This window comes from Panicum hallii, chromosome 2 (assembly GCF_002211085.1).
Source record: "Panicum hallii strain FIL2 chromosome 2, PHallii_v3.1, whole genome shotgun sequence".
NCBI classification, from domain to species: Eukaryota; Viridiplantae; Streptophyta; class Magnoliopsida; order Poales; family Poaceae; genus Panicum; species Panicum hallii.
In genome coordinates, this window is record NC_038043.1 from 1,830,082 (window position 1) to 1,844,445 (window position 14,364).

General features: G+C 45.7%; 3 protein-coding genes across 5 annotated transcripts; all 3 read right to left on the bottom strand.

Moving 5' to 3' along the window:
- Window positions 1-113: 113 nt before the first annotated feature.
- On the bottom strand, window positions 114-1,508 carry LOC112879679 (major pollen allergen Ole e 10-like). Its single transcript, XM_025944043.1, has 4 exons — window positions 1,079-1,508; window positions 631-972; window positions 487-517; window positions 114-383 (listed from the first exon to the last, which is right to left on the bottom strand). Exons 1-4 carry the CDS (start codon window positions 1,134-1,136, stop codon window positions 293-295), a joined length of 522 nt encoding a protein of 173 aa, XP_025799828.1. The 5' UTR covers window positions 1,137-1,508; the 3' UTR covers window positions 114-292.
- LOC112879678 (pentatricopeptide repeat-containing protein At4g21065) lies at window positions 1,192-4,816 on the bottom strand. 3 transcript variants are annotated; one of them, XM_025944042.1, is made up of 3 exons: window positions 2,742-4,816; window positions 2,474-2,592; window positions 1,192-1,207 (listed from the first exon to the last, which is right to left on the bottom strand). In XM_025944042.1, exon 1 carries the CDS (start codon window positions 4,772-4,774, stop codon window positions 2,990-2,992), a length of 1,785 nt encoding a protein of 594 aa, XP_025799827.1. In that variant the 5' UTR covers window positions 4,775-4,816; the 3' UTR covers window positions 1,192-1,207; window positions 2,474-2,592; window positions 2,742-2,989. The 3 variants fall into 3 exon arrangements, with proteins under 3 accessions (XP_025799827.1, XP_025799826.1, XP_025799825.1); XM_025944041.1 differs by lacking the exon at window positions 1,192-1,207 and adding an exon at window positions 2,092-2,373; XM_025944040.1 differs by lacking the exon at window positions 1,192-1,207 and having other exon boundaries at window positions 2,092-2,592.
- A 331-nt stretch (window positions 4,817-5,147) lies between these two features.
- LOC112880643 (CSC1-like protein ERD4) lies at window positions 5,148-9,111 on the bottom strand. Its single transcript, XM_025945370.1, has 6 exons — window positions 8,595-9,111; window positions 7,931-8,109; window positions 7,379-7,654; window positions 6,368-7,218; window positions 6,005-6,260; window positions 5,148-5,893 (listed from the first exon to the last, which is right to left on the bottom strand). The coding sequence occupies exons 1-6, from the start codon at window positions 8,866-8,868 to the stop codon at window positions 5,513-5,515; spliced, it is 2,217 nt and encodes a 738-aa protein (XP_025801155.1). The 5' UTR covers window positions 8,869-9,111; the 3' UTR covers window positions 5,148-5,512.
- Between the last annotated feature and the right edge of the window lie 5,253 nt (window positions 9,112-14,364).

The following is a 14,364-nucleotide window of genomic DNA, read 5'->3' on the forward strand; positions in this document are numbered from 1 at the left end:
CGGCGTGGTGCTTCGTATTAGGGCCATGGGCCGTGTTTCTCCGTGGCCATTATCTTTCTGCGAGGAAATTTTGGCAACACATGCGACCACACGCTTTGCAAAGGGCAAATAAGTTTACAAGAAATCCTGAGACTAATATGAATGTTAACAAAATTTATACACGAAAAAGTAGCACCGTTCCTTAAAGAACCACAGAAGGAAACCACCATAACACTGACATTTCGTCGCATCACATTTTTTTTTTCGCATCAGTGCCTGATCAGACCGTGTCTACATCACGAACCGAGAATTTCTAAACTATCAGCCGAAGCGCGATTAGAGATGCAGCGACCATGGCCGTCCACGCCCTTCCCAGTATCGCCGAGGAAGCTGCTGCAGAAGTCCTGCACCATCCATCCCAACAAAGTTTACCACCCGTCACACGAGTCATGAATCATCATCACAAGTCAGAGGTCGAAGAAAACATTTGCTGCCGACTTCACTTACTCAGATGCCAGGAACTTGCATGATCCGAAACCTGAAAAGAACACGGCGAAGAGCGAACAATCAGAATCCAGATCGATCACTGAACAATGTGATGATCAAAACGAACACATGATTGATGGAGCGCAAGGCACGAAGTTTACATACTTGGATCCCGCTTGACGAGGGCTCCGGCGCCGCCGAAGTTGCAGGCGATGTCGGAGTTGCCGTTCTGCTGGTAGAAGATGTTGAAGGCGTAGGAGGCGTGGGTGAGGAGAGTGTTCGGCTGGTAGCACCGGCCGCCCGGCTGCAGCTGGGAGCAGTCGGCGCCGCCGGGGCCGCACGCCCAGTCCAGCGCGTTCTGGAGGTCCTCCTGGGAGGCACCCGGCCGGGCCACGCACCACGTCACGCCGTTGATGAACGTTGTGTTGCCTTCCGGTGGCGACAGCGTCGGGATCGGCGTCACCGACTCCGCCTTCTCCTGTGGTGGGATGCGGCCTGCTGCAGAGGCTGAACATGCAGGAAACGGCAGAGTTGTGATATGAATTCAGAGAAATGATTCTGTCATCAAACATTGTAGAAACAACCATTGAAGAAATCTACCAGTATTACCAACCTATGAACCATCCAAGAATCAGAAGACCGTGCATGATCATCAGCTCCTTTCTCTTCATGGCTGAAGCATAAGTTACAGAACCTGAAACAGTTCCTGCTTTTCACTCTGCCCTCCTCCGTGTGTGAGTGTCTAGGGAATATAACGAGAGTATGTGTGAAGAGCAGCTGCGTCGACAGGAAAGCAGACACTGTTCATGGGAAAAAGGGCTGGATTTCACTCGGATCACTAAGCAAGACGTGCACACGGAAAGCACCCCCGGGTGCTTGCTATGGTGCATATTTATGGCCATGGGAGGGAGGTGGCATGGAAAGTGGCACAAAGAGCCAGTTTGCAGAGAGAGATGCATTTTGCACCTAACAGAGGACCAGTCTATTGGATCCTCAGGCCATGTGGTCTCAGTTTGACCAATTTGGCTCTAATTAACACAATTTACTGCTACTAACATTTGATGCTCATGACATTCAAATAAAAGGAAATCAGTGAGCTTTATTATGTTTATTAAGAATCATGCATGCAGGTGGTCTGCTCAGGTGGTATTGCAGTTCTTGCAACATGTCTGAAGCAAAGTAGGCTAGGATTATATCAGCATCTCACTCAGTTTTTAGACTGTATAACCAGTACAGGACCTTTATGAATACAATAGAATATTGAGGGGGAATGACTTGAAGGCCAGGAAACCATGGGATTCTTATGCTGATATGCATGCATGGGCATGATTTCTAGAAGGACAAAAGGAAACTTAGCCACTAGATTCCAGGAGATGTGAAGGGGCCAAGTGCATGTTCTCATACCTTTTCTTCGTCGTTTCATGGTAAATAACTTGGGTTTAATGAGGGGCTTTCCTTGTGTATTAAGGGAAGAACCTTCACTTTACAAAAACTGAAGCTAACGAAGGGGCTTCCGTGAACAAGGGAAAAAGTTAAGAATAATTGCCTCTGTTGCACTGGGAACTAAACTGGAATTCTGAAACTGGAGGATGAAAAATGATGAACTGTCGGTGGTGCTGGGGAAACTTCCATAAATAATACTAGATAGGAAAGTACTGCAGTAAGTGACAAGCCTTCACTTTACAAAGACTGAACCCCAATAAAGGTGATTCAGTGAACAGAATTACAAGGAAAAAGCTACATTTTTTTCCTGAGCTGCATCTGAACAAAACTGGAACTCTAAAAATCTAATGGAACTCTAAAAATCTAAGGATGCCAAATAATGACATGCCAGGAAGAAAGTTTAAAAAAAAGAAGAAGAAGAAATGAAAGTAGTGCATCAGTGGCAATCCTAATGAGCTGAAACAACTGAAATAAAGCAACACCCATCAAACAAGGTTAAAGAGACTGTATAATATAAGCTACCCTTTGGTGCATGGTGTCATGAAGAAAGCAGTTATATTCTAACCTTGCTCGCTACAAGCTTTATCAGGTTGTAAGGGTCTTCAGTCTTGCATTGATGTTGTTGGAAAGATAGTCTTGAAAGCATGGCCTGATCATTTCATGCAGACCTATCAGGATTCAGATCTGTATCGGGACACAATTGCAAACATTTGTTATTTACCCACCAACATAAGGGAAGCTAGCAAACACCTCTTTTGAACCAGAATAAAACTTAATAGGATTAGAACAGCCAGATTCCACATTTGTTCAGTGAAATGGATAAAACATATTACCATTTTACAAGGTAGGGAACATCTTGCGTTTGAAAACTTGAGGGCAGGGATGTGATAATACAACCTATAATATATGAGGCTGCCTCAAAATTCCCCCCCTCCAGTGCAACAAAAGCTGGATGCGTTGGCTGAATCCATATATCATTTGCCATTCCTGAACTTGAACAAAACTTGTCGGCTTGCACAATCAGAATCCAGTGCAACTTATCTGATCATAGGACAGTCAATTCATGTAGTATAGTAATCAACTACCAGTAATCTTTACATGAACATGATCCACATTTAAAATGGTGGAACCTACTGCGATCCCGCACAATGATTTCCCGATCATAAATCTTTGATATCAGCTTAATTGCCGTATGACAATCCCCACATACCCTTAAGTTCTTCACTATCCTGATGGGTGTACTAGGGAGAGACTTCAGCAAGGCAAATGCAATGGCCAACCTCTCGCTATGGTAGTTCAAGGCAGTCTCCTTCTCTTCTTCCTCTATATCTGCCAATACATTGCTTGTGCGAGGGATGTAGCCTTCACGTCTGAGTCGCTCAGCTATCTGAGCAAGCATTTTGTATATCTGTTCACTCTCAGGATGAGACCTATCACCCATAACAAACTCATATACGGAGTTGCGGAGCTCCACAAGGCTGCGCCCAGGGTTCTTCCTCACCCCATCCTTGACCATTGTTTTCCTAAGCACATGAACATCCGCCCATCTCCCAACAGCAGCATAAAGGTTTGAGAGGAGAACGTAATCTCCACTATGCCCTGGATCAAGCTCAACCAGTCTTGCCCAAGCAGCCTCCCCAAGTTCCATCTTCTTGTGCATTGCACAAGCACCCAGCAAGGTCCTCCACACGACAGCATTGGGCTCCAATGGCATGGTGACAATATAATCATAAGCTTTCTCGACCTTACCAGCTCTCCCCAACAGATCCACCATACATCCCAAATGCTCAATCCTTGGTGTGATGCCATACTCCTCTTTCATCCTATCAAAATACATAAACCCATCATCAACCAGCCCACAGTGGCTGCAAGCGTACAGCACTCCTACCATCGTTATTTCAGTGGGCACAAGCTTCTCCTTCTCCATCACACCGAACAGTTCCAGCGCTTCCTTCCCAAAACCATTCACTGCCAAGCCCACAATCAACGAGGTCCACGAGACAACAGTTCTGCCCATCCCCATCTCCTCAAACACCTTCCTTGCATCATCAACACTGCCGCATTTGGCGTACAGATCAATCAGAGCGTTGCCAACATGCGAGTTACCCACCAACCCAACCTTTGCAAGATATATGTGCACCCTCCGCCCAAGAGCAAGCGCGCCAATCTCGGCACACGCTGTCAGTACACTCACCATAGTGAATCCATCTGGTGCGAAGTCAACGTTGATCATCTCCCGGAATACAGTGAGCACCTCGTTGGGGCGGCCATTTGCCGCGAACCCGTTGAGCATCGAGTTCCAGGAGACGAGGTTGCGCTCGCGCACGGGTATTTCATCGAACACCCTGTGCGCGCTCTCGAACAGGCCGCACGTGCCGTAGAGGTGGACGAGCGAGTTCTTGACGAAGACGAGCGTGGCGAAGCCGTTCTTGGCGGCCTCGGCGTGAATGCGCTCGCCGTCGCGGAGAGACAGGAGGCGCGCGCACGCCTGGAGCAGCGGCGGGTAGGTGTGCGTGTCGGGCGGCGCGAGGCGGCGGGCGTGGAGCGCGAGGGCCACGCGCGGGCGGGGCGAGGACGCGGCGATGCGGAGGACGGTGTTGAGGGAGAACGGGTCCGGGTCCGGGAGGATGCGGGTGAGGATGGCGACGGCGTAGCGGAGGGGAGGGGCGCGGAGGGCGGCGAGGTGGAAGAGAAGGTGCTTGGCGAGGAGCGGGTGGGAGGGCGCCACGCCCGCGCGGAGGGCGCGCGCGTGGAGCTGCTTGGCGGCGGCGAGGGACGGGGAGGCGAGGTGGAGGCGGAGGAGCGCGACGCAGTGGCGAAGCGCCGGGTGCGTGGACGGCGTCCCGCCACCGGCCGCGTCGAGCATGAGGCGCGCGCGGTTCCGGAGGGAAAGGGCGCGAGGAGCTGCTCCGTCTTCACGCCTGCACTTCAAATTGTTCCGTCCCCCATTGGTTGATCAGTTTTCCAAATTGGAAGAAATCAAAGGCTGAATTTTGGTCAAATTTGCTTACGAATCCCTTGAAATCTAGGGAAAGACAGATTTTACCAGCACAATGAATATTGTCACAAGAGACAAAGAAAAAACGCTGGAAAAGTTTGCGTACATCTACTGCATGGTTTTGCGTTTCGGCAATTGAAGTTTTATTTCTCATGGACATCAAAGTATCACACAAAACAGCACCGGGTGCAGCTGCCAACAGAACTGCTGGGCAGTTGCGCTGCAAATATTGAATCAAGGAAACATGAACTTTCACCAGTAACAGCAACTAAAAATAACAGTGGTTCTGATTAATGTAGTTACAGAGCATTAGGCAAATCGACTCACAGATTTGCTACACAGCAATACGAAAGATTGTCTACAGTAACCACACACGCACGGGTAGAAATGAAGAGGCACTCAGAACCCCAGATATCCACAGCAGCTACCTACAACGATCCATACACGTTCAGCAGACAAGATCATCGAGTATGTACATTTCACATCAGATTCCTATCCTGAAACAATAGTCCAGAGGGTTCATGCGTGGACGGACACCCTGCATAAATTTAACATTACGGGTCTGGATTTTCTTCTGCACTGTTGTGATGGACGAGAAACCCCAAACTAAATGGACGGCGCTCTGGAAGTGGTGTGCGACTGAGCATCTTCAAAGGCATCCAAATCCTCGAGCTTGTCAGGCTTCAAGCACTGAGGGATGTATGCAGTGTAGATGGCATCCATGTTTGGCGTTTCCTTCAGCTCATGCTGTGCCACCTCCAGGGGAGTTTTGGCGAATGCGGGGTAAAAGCGCATATGGCAGATGTAGGCGAAGATGAAGCTGATCGGGAGGAGTGGCAGAAGGATAGGTGAATAATAGAACTTCTTCAGGCCAATAACGCCAATCATGGTGGCCTGATAAAGGAGTAGAGCTGCGATGATCCTCGTGTGCATGTGTGGCCACATCCGCCCATTGCTCTCGTAGCAAGGAACATAAACTCTAAGAACCTGCATTGGAAGAAAAGTATGATAAATCAGAAACCAACGATATTATCTTGATAAAAATTGAGAATCCCTCTGATGTCTCATATCTTTGTATTCATAGAACACCAAGCTCACCTGATTTTTTGCTATAAGCCATCCAAGGGCAAAGTATGCAACACCAAATAGAACAATCAAAGGTGCCATGACCGAGTAGCATAACACGACTGTTGCGATGAGCAGGTCATTTGGAACTCTGGTGCTATATCCCAGGTCTCCTGGAGCCCATGCTGTTTTCACTTCATCCTCAGTCTTGCAAAGATACTTCCTTTTCAGGTGGAAGATGATGAGAGGAACCAGGCGAGAGAGCTCGAGCCCATAACCAACAAAGAATCTGACAATATCAACAATGGGAGAGTTACATTCCACCGCAGTTAAAGATATTTAGGTATTGAAAACTGGACAATAAGTAATTGCAAAAGCGAGACAAAGGGGAATTACTTCAGTGCAACGAATGTGAGGAAGAATGTTGCACCTCCAGGCAGGCTGGTGGCCAGCATATTTATGATCACATTGATGTTAGCGTTATCTAAAATAGTTTTCAAAGAGGCGAACAAGGTCTTCCCAAGTGTATAGACAAGGAAGACATTGAAAACAATGAAGTAGAAATATTTTCCTGATGTTGCCCTGACTACATGGCTCTGAGAAGGGATCCCCTCTCCTTTTGAGAGAAACATAAGAAAAGCAGGCAGCAGTGCGAGGAACACAATAAGTGCAATCTGTGGCAGGTAAGCCTGCAAGACAGTCTTGATCACTGGAGGGTCCACTACCACCTTCAGAAAGGGCAGCACCTTCCTCAGATTTTCCAGAGTTGAAATAGCAGAGACAGCAGTGATAGGAACCATATAGAAAACCACCGCCAGAAAGACAATGGAATAGACCACAACCTGTCTGATTTGCCTCTCATAAATATTCCTTGAAAGATTGGGCCATATTATATCACGTGGTTCAGGAGCTTCCATAACTGTCCATTTATCAAACACCTGAGCATGGAGAGTTTGAGATGCAGAAACTGCGGCAGATCTGCTATTAAAGAAGACAATGGCAGCCCGCTGCTGTTTGTCACGAAGGGTAGTCTTCTGTTCGGCCTCCAGTTTGGGCAGTAATTCCTTAATCTGCTCGCTACAGTATTCAATCGTGTCAACCTTTTTACCAATAAGACCAAGGAATCCAGTCCTATGAGTAGGCTTAATGCCCTCAGGGTTACTTTCAGTTGTCGAGTTTGCATAGACAACCTCAGCGCGAGCAATTTTCTTCTTGTGCTCTTCGATCTCCAAGTATATTTTATCAGCCTGCAACACCATGTGATCACAACAGAAGTAAGTTCTCCTCCTTTGTGTGTGTGTGTGTGTGTGTGTGTGTGTGTGTGTGTGTGTGTGTTTTTGGGGTGGGTGATTATCTTTAGAGCAGATGTAACGGTCAAAGGGGATAACATTTTAAGAATAGAAGTACCTTTGTGTGGTCTGTCACAACCATTGATCTGTAGAAGGTGTTAGGGTGAAGTGCTCGGAAATATGAATCTACAGAGTCCTTTATAGTTTCATCTGGATAGGATCTAGGGACATCTCTCACCAACACCGCAAACTCCTCTGGTTTAACATCTGGTGTTGATCTTGCAGTCGCTCTCAAATTTGAAACATGCTTGTATGACTTCCACAAGACGAAATAGGTGACAAAGGAAACCCAATAGACTGACAACAGAAATGCCCACAGCCTCATACTTCCTTCCTGCAGAGTGTAAAAACATGCTGATTTCAGTAGTCCATGTGAATATATGACGTTCAGGACACCTAATGATAATCTTAACCAGAGCATCTTCAAAAATATACTATTGATAGAAAGGTCATATGCAATGAAAGTATTTTCATGATGCATATAGTTAGTTGACCTTATATTGACAATATATACACATAATTTTTGTTTACTGATGGTCACAGGACAAACTTAAATTGACTTATATTTGAGATTGGGGGTAGTAACAAAGGCAAATCAAAAGTAGATTACTTGGATATTGCTCAATGCTAGTCTTTGAATCTCCGGGAGTTCTGGAGCTGAGTTGTTTTTGTCATCATTTTTTGGCCTGATGCCAGCAGCAGCAGTAAGTTCCAGGCCTCGATCAGTTCCAGCAACAGGGAGGAGAACCGGAAGCAGCACAATCCCAGAATACACCAAGATGGACAGCACTGGAACATCAAGGGTCAAATACTGTTAATTGCTGGAAATTCATCCAAAGTGTGCGCCTGACCAAACCCCAACCACCAAAATGCATCCTAGTTCTATTTTTAACCACCTTCATCTAATGCAAATAAACCTTTCAAGGACAATCTGCAGAATAAACTTAACTCGAAAGACCCTACAACGTGCGAACAACCAAAAAATATGTATTTATTTTATAACAAAAGTTCGTCATAAAAATGAGAACAGATTTTTTTTATAACAAAAGAAATTTCACTACAAGAAGAAATAACGTGAGAAAAATCTTGCAAAAAAGTTTCCTTTGAGCAAACAAAAACACTAAACAAACGCTAAGACATACACACACATAACCTACAAATCAAGTACCCGGGGAGCCGAGTAACCGCAAGTAAATCCCTCCATACTGAAAAAAAGTTTCTGAAAGGGGGAAAACAGAGAAAAGAACTGAGCAGCACCCAGTGGCTGGCCGTACCGGAGGAGAGGAAGACGAGGTAGACGGCGGCGTCGACCCCTCCGGCGGCGATGACGTCGGTCTCCGACGCGGAGAGCGCGTCGCGGATCCACCCGAAGGGGCTGCGGGTTCCGCGCCGGCGGCCCTCCCACGGGTCGAGCCCGCGCAGCAGGAGGCTCGGGTAGTACACCGGCGCGTTCCCCGGGCGGCGCGACAGGAACGTGAACACCAGCACCAGCACCACGAAGATGACGAACGACGTGAGCACCGACGTAAGGAACGACGCGAGGTCCATCTCGCCGCCGCGCCGCCGCCTCCGCCTCCTGCTCTGCTGTTTCTTGAAGCAGCCGGCTCCCCGGGCTTTAAACCCCGGAGATTGTGGTTAGCGGCGGGATCCGGAAGGGGTTTAGTGGTGGCGGGAGCGATTATTGAGGCGCATTAGGGTGGGATTAAGGAGGGAGGGAGGCAGCGAGGGAAAGCATTAGATGCTCTGTGGTGCCGTGGTGGCGAGCCGTGGAGGTTGGCAAATGAAGGAAGCGGCCAGGGGAGAGGAAGGGGATGATGGGGCATTGGGAGAAGGGGAGATGAGCAAAATGTCTGGATTGCCCCTGGAGGCCTCTTTTTTGGAGTTCAAAGCGTGCTGGCAGTTTTTTTTAAAAAAAGAAAAAGGTTCTTGTTCTTGCAAAGGGGACTGGGATCCTCTTTTGACTTCTTAATCCAGTGACCATTTTACCCTCCGAGCCATGATGGTTGCTAGGTAGGGCCTTTTGCAGTCCTACGAGGTTGATACTGCAAGCACTAAATGATTTGTTAGTATATAACTGCCACAATGTTTATTTGCAATGGAGTGAAAATAAACAATCTCATAAAGTCATAAACCTTACCAATCTATGAGGTACTGCTAGAACCAACACGAGAGTTGGTGTTGCAGTCGTTTCTCCTATCAAAAAAAAAATCATCTTTCTATTGACACTTACCAAAGTACCTAGAACTAGTTTCGTGTTGAACCGGGTTAAAAGAAAAAGTTTCTTTCAAACAATCCGGCTACGAGCTTCAACTCATGCGTTCCATCTCAGCATTTTTTTGTACAACGATTAAACATTAAGCTAGTTTTTCTCCCAATCCTGTTGACTCCTGGCTGTACATACCAATGCAGCAGCTGGACGAGACGGCTGTTTAAAAAGCTAAAACCTGTCGCGTTCACTGGGGCCAGGCTTTTGGCGTGAGAAGCACTATGCCCCGCGCAGGAGGGCAGGCAGCTTGCGGCTCGGCCGACACCCGGGAGCCCCGCGGGGGCATTTCCGTCCGCTGACTTCCCGGGGAGGAAGGTCGGCCGGGGCCAGCGGATAAGGCGCTGCCGTGTGGGCCAGGCCGCTTTCGCTTTCGCTTTCGCCGGGCGACACGTGGAGGGGACTCCCCGCTGCCGACACCGCACGTGTCCGCGCTTCGCTGGCCGACGGCGACGACGAGGAGGGCGGAGCGCGGCTTCTACGCGGCCGCGGGACGGACTCGCCGCGCCAGGTGTGCGTTACGGTGCGATGGGTTCGTGGAGCCGAGAGAGCGTGACATGCTTCAGGATTTTGTGTCGACTTGCGCGGGTATCGTTTTCATGTCATCACTGCGTTTCTTCAGGGAAAAACAGATGATTTGTGATTTCTCGACGAGACCACAGATGCCAAAAGGATTTATGTTGCGGCTAGGAAAAACAAAGAAAAGACTTTTGGATGTTGTTGTTCATGGGGAAATTGAAACATGAATACATGCCTAACATTTATCTGATGCCGTGCGCGAGGTGATCATAGACCAATCACACACTTCGTGTTGGCGTTGTCGCAATAACAAAGCATGTGAGACTGTACTACTCAGCATGGATATTCTTTTTGCTACTAATAAGAGGAAATGTATAGCACAAAGGGGTGCTTTATTACTAAAAGGTTGGTTTTTTTTATGTGTTCATATAGTGGGAATGAAGGGATTCAACTAAGGGGGTGAAAAGATTGCAAATATAATTTTTTTTGCAAGTTCACAAAAAATCTATCCATACGTGAAACTTGAAGTGTTTTGAAATTTTATGTGTGTTAGTGTAAGTCGAGAGGATAATTCTTTTGCCCTCCGTACTGCATATGCTCCTGAATTTTCTTTTCATATGTTTTCTGAATGTATGTCTCGACACCATCTACAGCTATGCTGGAATTTTCTTTTGTACAAATAGAATATGCCATGGACTCCTCGCAAAAAAATGAAGAATATATGGTGTACTTGTGGTGTTTGGTGCACTAGATTTGAGACAGACTCTCGTAAATAGGCTGGGCCAGAGCTCATAAGTAGGGTTTCTGAAAAAGAGAGACTAAATCTACATGAGAAAAGGAAGAGTGAGATACAATAGAGAATGGGTTGGACTTGTCCTGGAAAAACTAAAATGTGGTCGATTTTTAAAAATAAAATAGAGAATGTTTAGTTCCACTGCCAACTGCATCTATAAACCCTCAGCCGGTGGCTTGTATCCTGACACGTTCCACGACCCACTGGCCGCCACGTGGCGCGCCACCTGCACGCGAGATGTTCCATTCGGTGGGCGTTGGGGGCTGGCCTTGCCTTCAAGTCGCCCTGGATTCACCATTCACCAGCACGAGAGGCAGCAGCTTTTCTTCGATGCTACTGTGCTGGTAGCTTCTTCAACGCAACGCGGGATCCACGCGCACGCTGATCGAACCAGCCAACAAACGGATCGTGAGCCAGCTACGCTAGAGAATGTTTGCAGAATCCGCATGGATCACATATAAATATAAATGTGATTTGGTCACATTCTCATCGATCTGTTTCCAAATGCAAGACGCGTTTCAGTTTTATTTCAAGTCAAGATTTTCAAACAAAATTACTATAGCTAGCTAGTTGTCCTAATAATAATTTGATGTGGACTCCTCAAGTTATATATATGTGCCACCTAACTAAAAGAGATAGATATTTTTCCTTGCTTCATTCTTCCTTATCAACAAAGCAAAGCAATGCTAATGATCCTCACTAGCTCCTTTCATGCAACTTGTCCAGATGCTAATAATCAATCGTGTCTTGCTAGCTTTCATGTAGGGACGGGACGGTGCCTATCACATCTCAAGATTATTGTTCTTGCCTACATAAACCAACCATTCCTTTTCTTTTACTGTGCACTTACTAACGTGACACCATGCCGTTTTCTCCAGCCACTACTTTTTTAAAAAAAAAAGAAGGAGAAAGGCAAGTATAATCTTGTTGTTTCAAGTGGCTCACGCATAACCAACAGTTGAAGAGTGCTATCACAAATACAAAAAAATTACACAAGGCACATAGCGAATAAATGCTCTTAAACAAAAGTAAGTTGGGTGAGAAAGATTAAGGGAGGGACGACGATGACATAAATAATTAGAGAAATTGGTCAATGGGCAAATGCCTCTTGATTTGCAAATTACTTACCTCTTCAGGGAAGGAACAATAATTTTGTCCGATCTTTAGCTGTCTTTTCCATTTTTGTGTTGTCAATTCCTTCCTTCACATGCTTAAACTTAGCTGGGCACACGTATCTAGATATATGTTTACAAAATTACAGGGCCGAAGGGACAAAGAATAAAAACTGATCAATCAAGTACACGAATAAAAAGAAGCGCATCATTTCCTCCATTGCAAGAATTGCAGCTCAAACTGTACGCGAGGGAGGAATTGCGGATGCGTCTATTCCTAACGCGCGCGACCAGGCGCAATGCTGTCGCAGAAGGGGCGCGCAGGTAGGCTCAAAGTGACCAATTTCTATGTATGAACCAATTGATAGCCAAATCTTATTGGCATGCCTTGATTTTGGCATGGTAAAAATTGATAGCAAACCGAAAGAGCCCATAATGTAATGTGAAGTTATGGCTACATTTGTGTAACAAGAGAAGAAGTTTTGGAACATTTTCCTAAGTTTGAAATGACAGAACTTTTCATACGGTTTGGAACATTTTTATTTTTCTTCATACTTTTTGGAAAGTTCAGGCTATGTAGTAAGAAACATTTTATGGAATATTTTCCTAAGTTTGGAATGACAGAACTTTTCATACTGTTTGGAACATTTTAAATTTTTTCACGCTTTTTTAAAAGTTCCGGCTATGTAGCAAGGAAATATTATATTTTGTGGAACAAATTTCTAAGTACGGTGGTCAGCTGCGGCCAGCAGCAGCGATGCAGCGTTACCTTCTGCACGTGGCTTTCCGCATTACTGGGCCGAAATAACGACTCAGCGCGTCGTGCAGACGCGCGCGTGATAAATAGACTGGTACCTTGCGCGCATTTTTACTAGGATTCTGTTTGAATATACATAATTGTTTGCAAATAGTAGAAAGTAGGATGACTATTAAAAAGAATATTTGAAACTTCAAATATAGGCAAACTATTACAACAAGCAGGCTGGAGAGACCAGTTAAGTAGAAGGTGCAACTGAAACCTGCAAGTAACAGGTGATAACTAATAACCATAACTGATTTCCAAAGAGCCTGCAGAAACAACTGAATCATGAGTTCATCACAGTCCTCGCTTGCTCTGAAGGCACATTACCACTTATCAGGTGCATCCTGCACTAAGCGTTCCTTTTTGGTAGACTGTGTTTCAACTGAAAATCCTCTTTCCTTCCCTGGTCCTCTTATCCCTCTCTGATTTACCTTCTAGCATGTCTGATGGATATTGATTTACAAATTAACTAGAAGGTAAATAATCATGAAACAAGGATGACTACAGTATAACAGCTTGTATTATTTAAAATCTCAATGTCATATGCAGGAAGATGACTACACTCCCTTGACTGTGCCCATACATTTTCTTTAAGCAATTATCGAATTCTCGAGAAAAGATGCATTTGTACAGTATGGTGTATGAACTCCTCACTCTAGAAAATCTAGCTACAAAACTTTACCCCCTTGAATATTAACCATTCCTTTTCTTTTACTGTAACTTACTAACGTGACACCATGTCGTTTTCTTCAGCCACTACTTCTTTTTTTTTAAAAAAAAAAGGAGAAAGGCAAATATAATCTTGTTGTTTCAAGTGGCTCACGCATAACCAACAATCGAGTGCTATCCTATGACACCCTAGGTGTCTAAAAGATTAAACAAAGATTTCAAACCATGAAATCAGGCATTAAAGAGAAAAAAATATAAAACAAACTATCAGATCTACCTTTCAATCAAATGAATATGTGTATATGCATATATGCATAAATATTTGAACTCTTGCAAACAAACCCTTGTAACTTTCAAAATTGATCACAACTAACTCTAAAAATTTAATGGCACATCTCTCATAACAAGAGCAACAAAAGTCCAGTTGAACTCAAGTGCTAAAAAATGCAAAAATTCACATGAAATGATATATCATTTAAATACTAGTTTTCGGAAATTCAAATTAACTTTTTATACATTGCTCAAATAAACTTAGTCATGAAAGAGAAAATGTGTATCTTGAAAAGTTGAGAAAAAATAGTTTTCAAATGTTTTTGATTTGGTCTTGAGAAGAATGAGTTTTAGCTCCTTTTTCACCCAAGCCCCCGCTGTTTTTCTTCTCGCACATAAGTTCCATCACCTTCTCCCTCCTCCCTCCTCCCACTGCCCTGTCCCATCGCCGGCTGACCAGCTGGCCGGCGCACCCCGGCGCAGCTGTGGCCGCCCGGCCAAGTGGGCCTGCCAGCATCTAGAGATCTCCCGCTGGCCCACAAAATCTCACCCTCCCCCTCAGGGAGCCTCCACGCGGCGGCTTTCTTCTACCGCTGGCGCTGCTGGCGCCATGGCG

What these genes read in the sequence shown, in the direction of transcription:
- LOC112879679 (XM_025944043.1), bottom strand. Translation starts at nt 1,136, where the DNA reads ATGAAGAGAAAGGAGCTGATGATCATGCACGGTCTTCTGATTCTTGGA. An exon ending in GATTCTTGGATGGTTCATAG is followed by an intron (nt 973 to 1,078) that starts GTTGGTAATACT and finishes CTGCATGTTCAG; the next exon opens with CCTCTGCAGCAGGCCGCATC. An exon ending in CCTCGTCAAGCGGGATCCAA is followed by an intron (nt 518 to 630) that starts GTATGTAAACTT and finishes TGTTCTTTTCAG; the next exon opens with GTTTCGGATCATGCAAGTTC.
- LOC112879678 (XM_025944042.1), bottom strand. Translation starts at nt 4,774, where the DNA reads ATGCTCGACGCGGCCGGTGGCGGGACGCCGTCCACGCACCCGGCGCTT.
- LOC112880643 (XM_025945370.1), bottom strand. Translation starts at nt 8,868, where the DNA reads ATGGACCTCGCGTCGTTCCTTACGTCGGTGCTCACGTCGTTCGTCATC. An exon ending in TAGCATTGAGCAATATCCAA is followed by an intron (nt 7,655 to 7,930) that starts GTAATCTACTTT and finishes TACACTCTGCAG; the next exon opens with GAAGGAAGTATGAGGCTGTG. An exon ending in TTGTGACAGACCACACAAAG is followed by an intron (nt 7,219 to 7,378) that starts GTACTTCTATTC and finishes ATGGTGTTGCAG; the next exon opens with GCTGATAAAATATACTTGGA.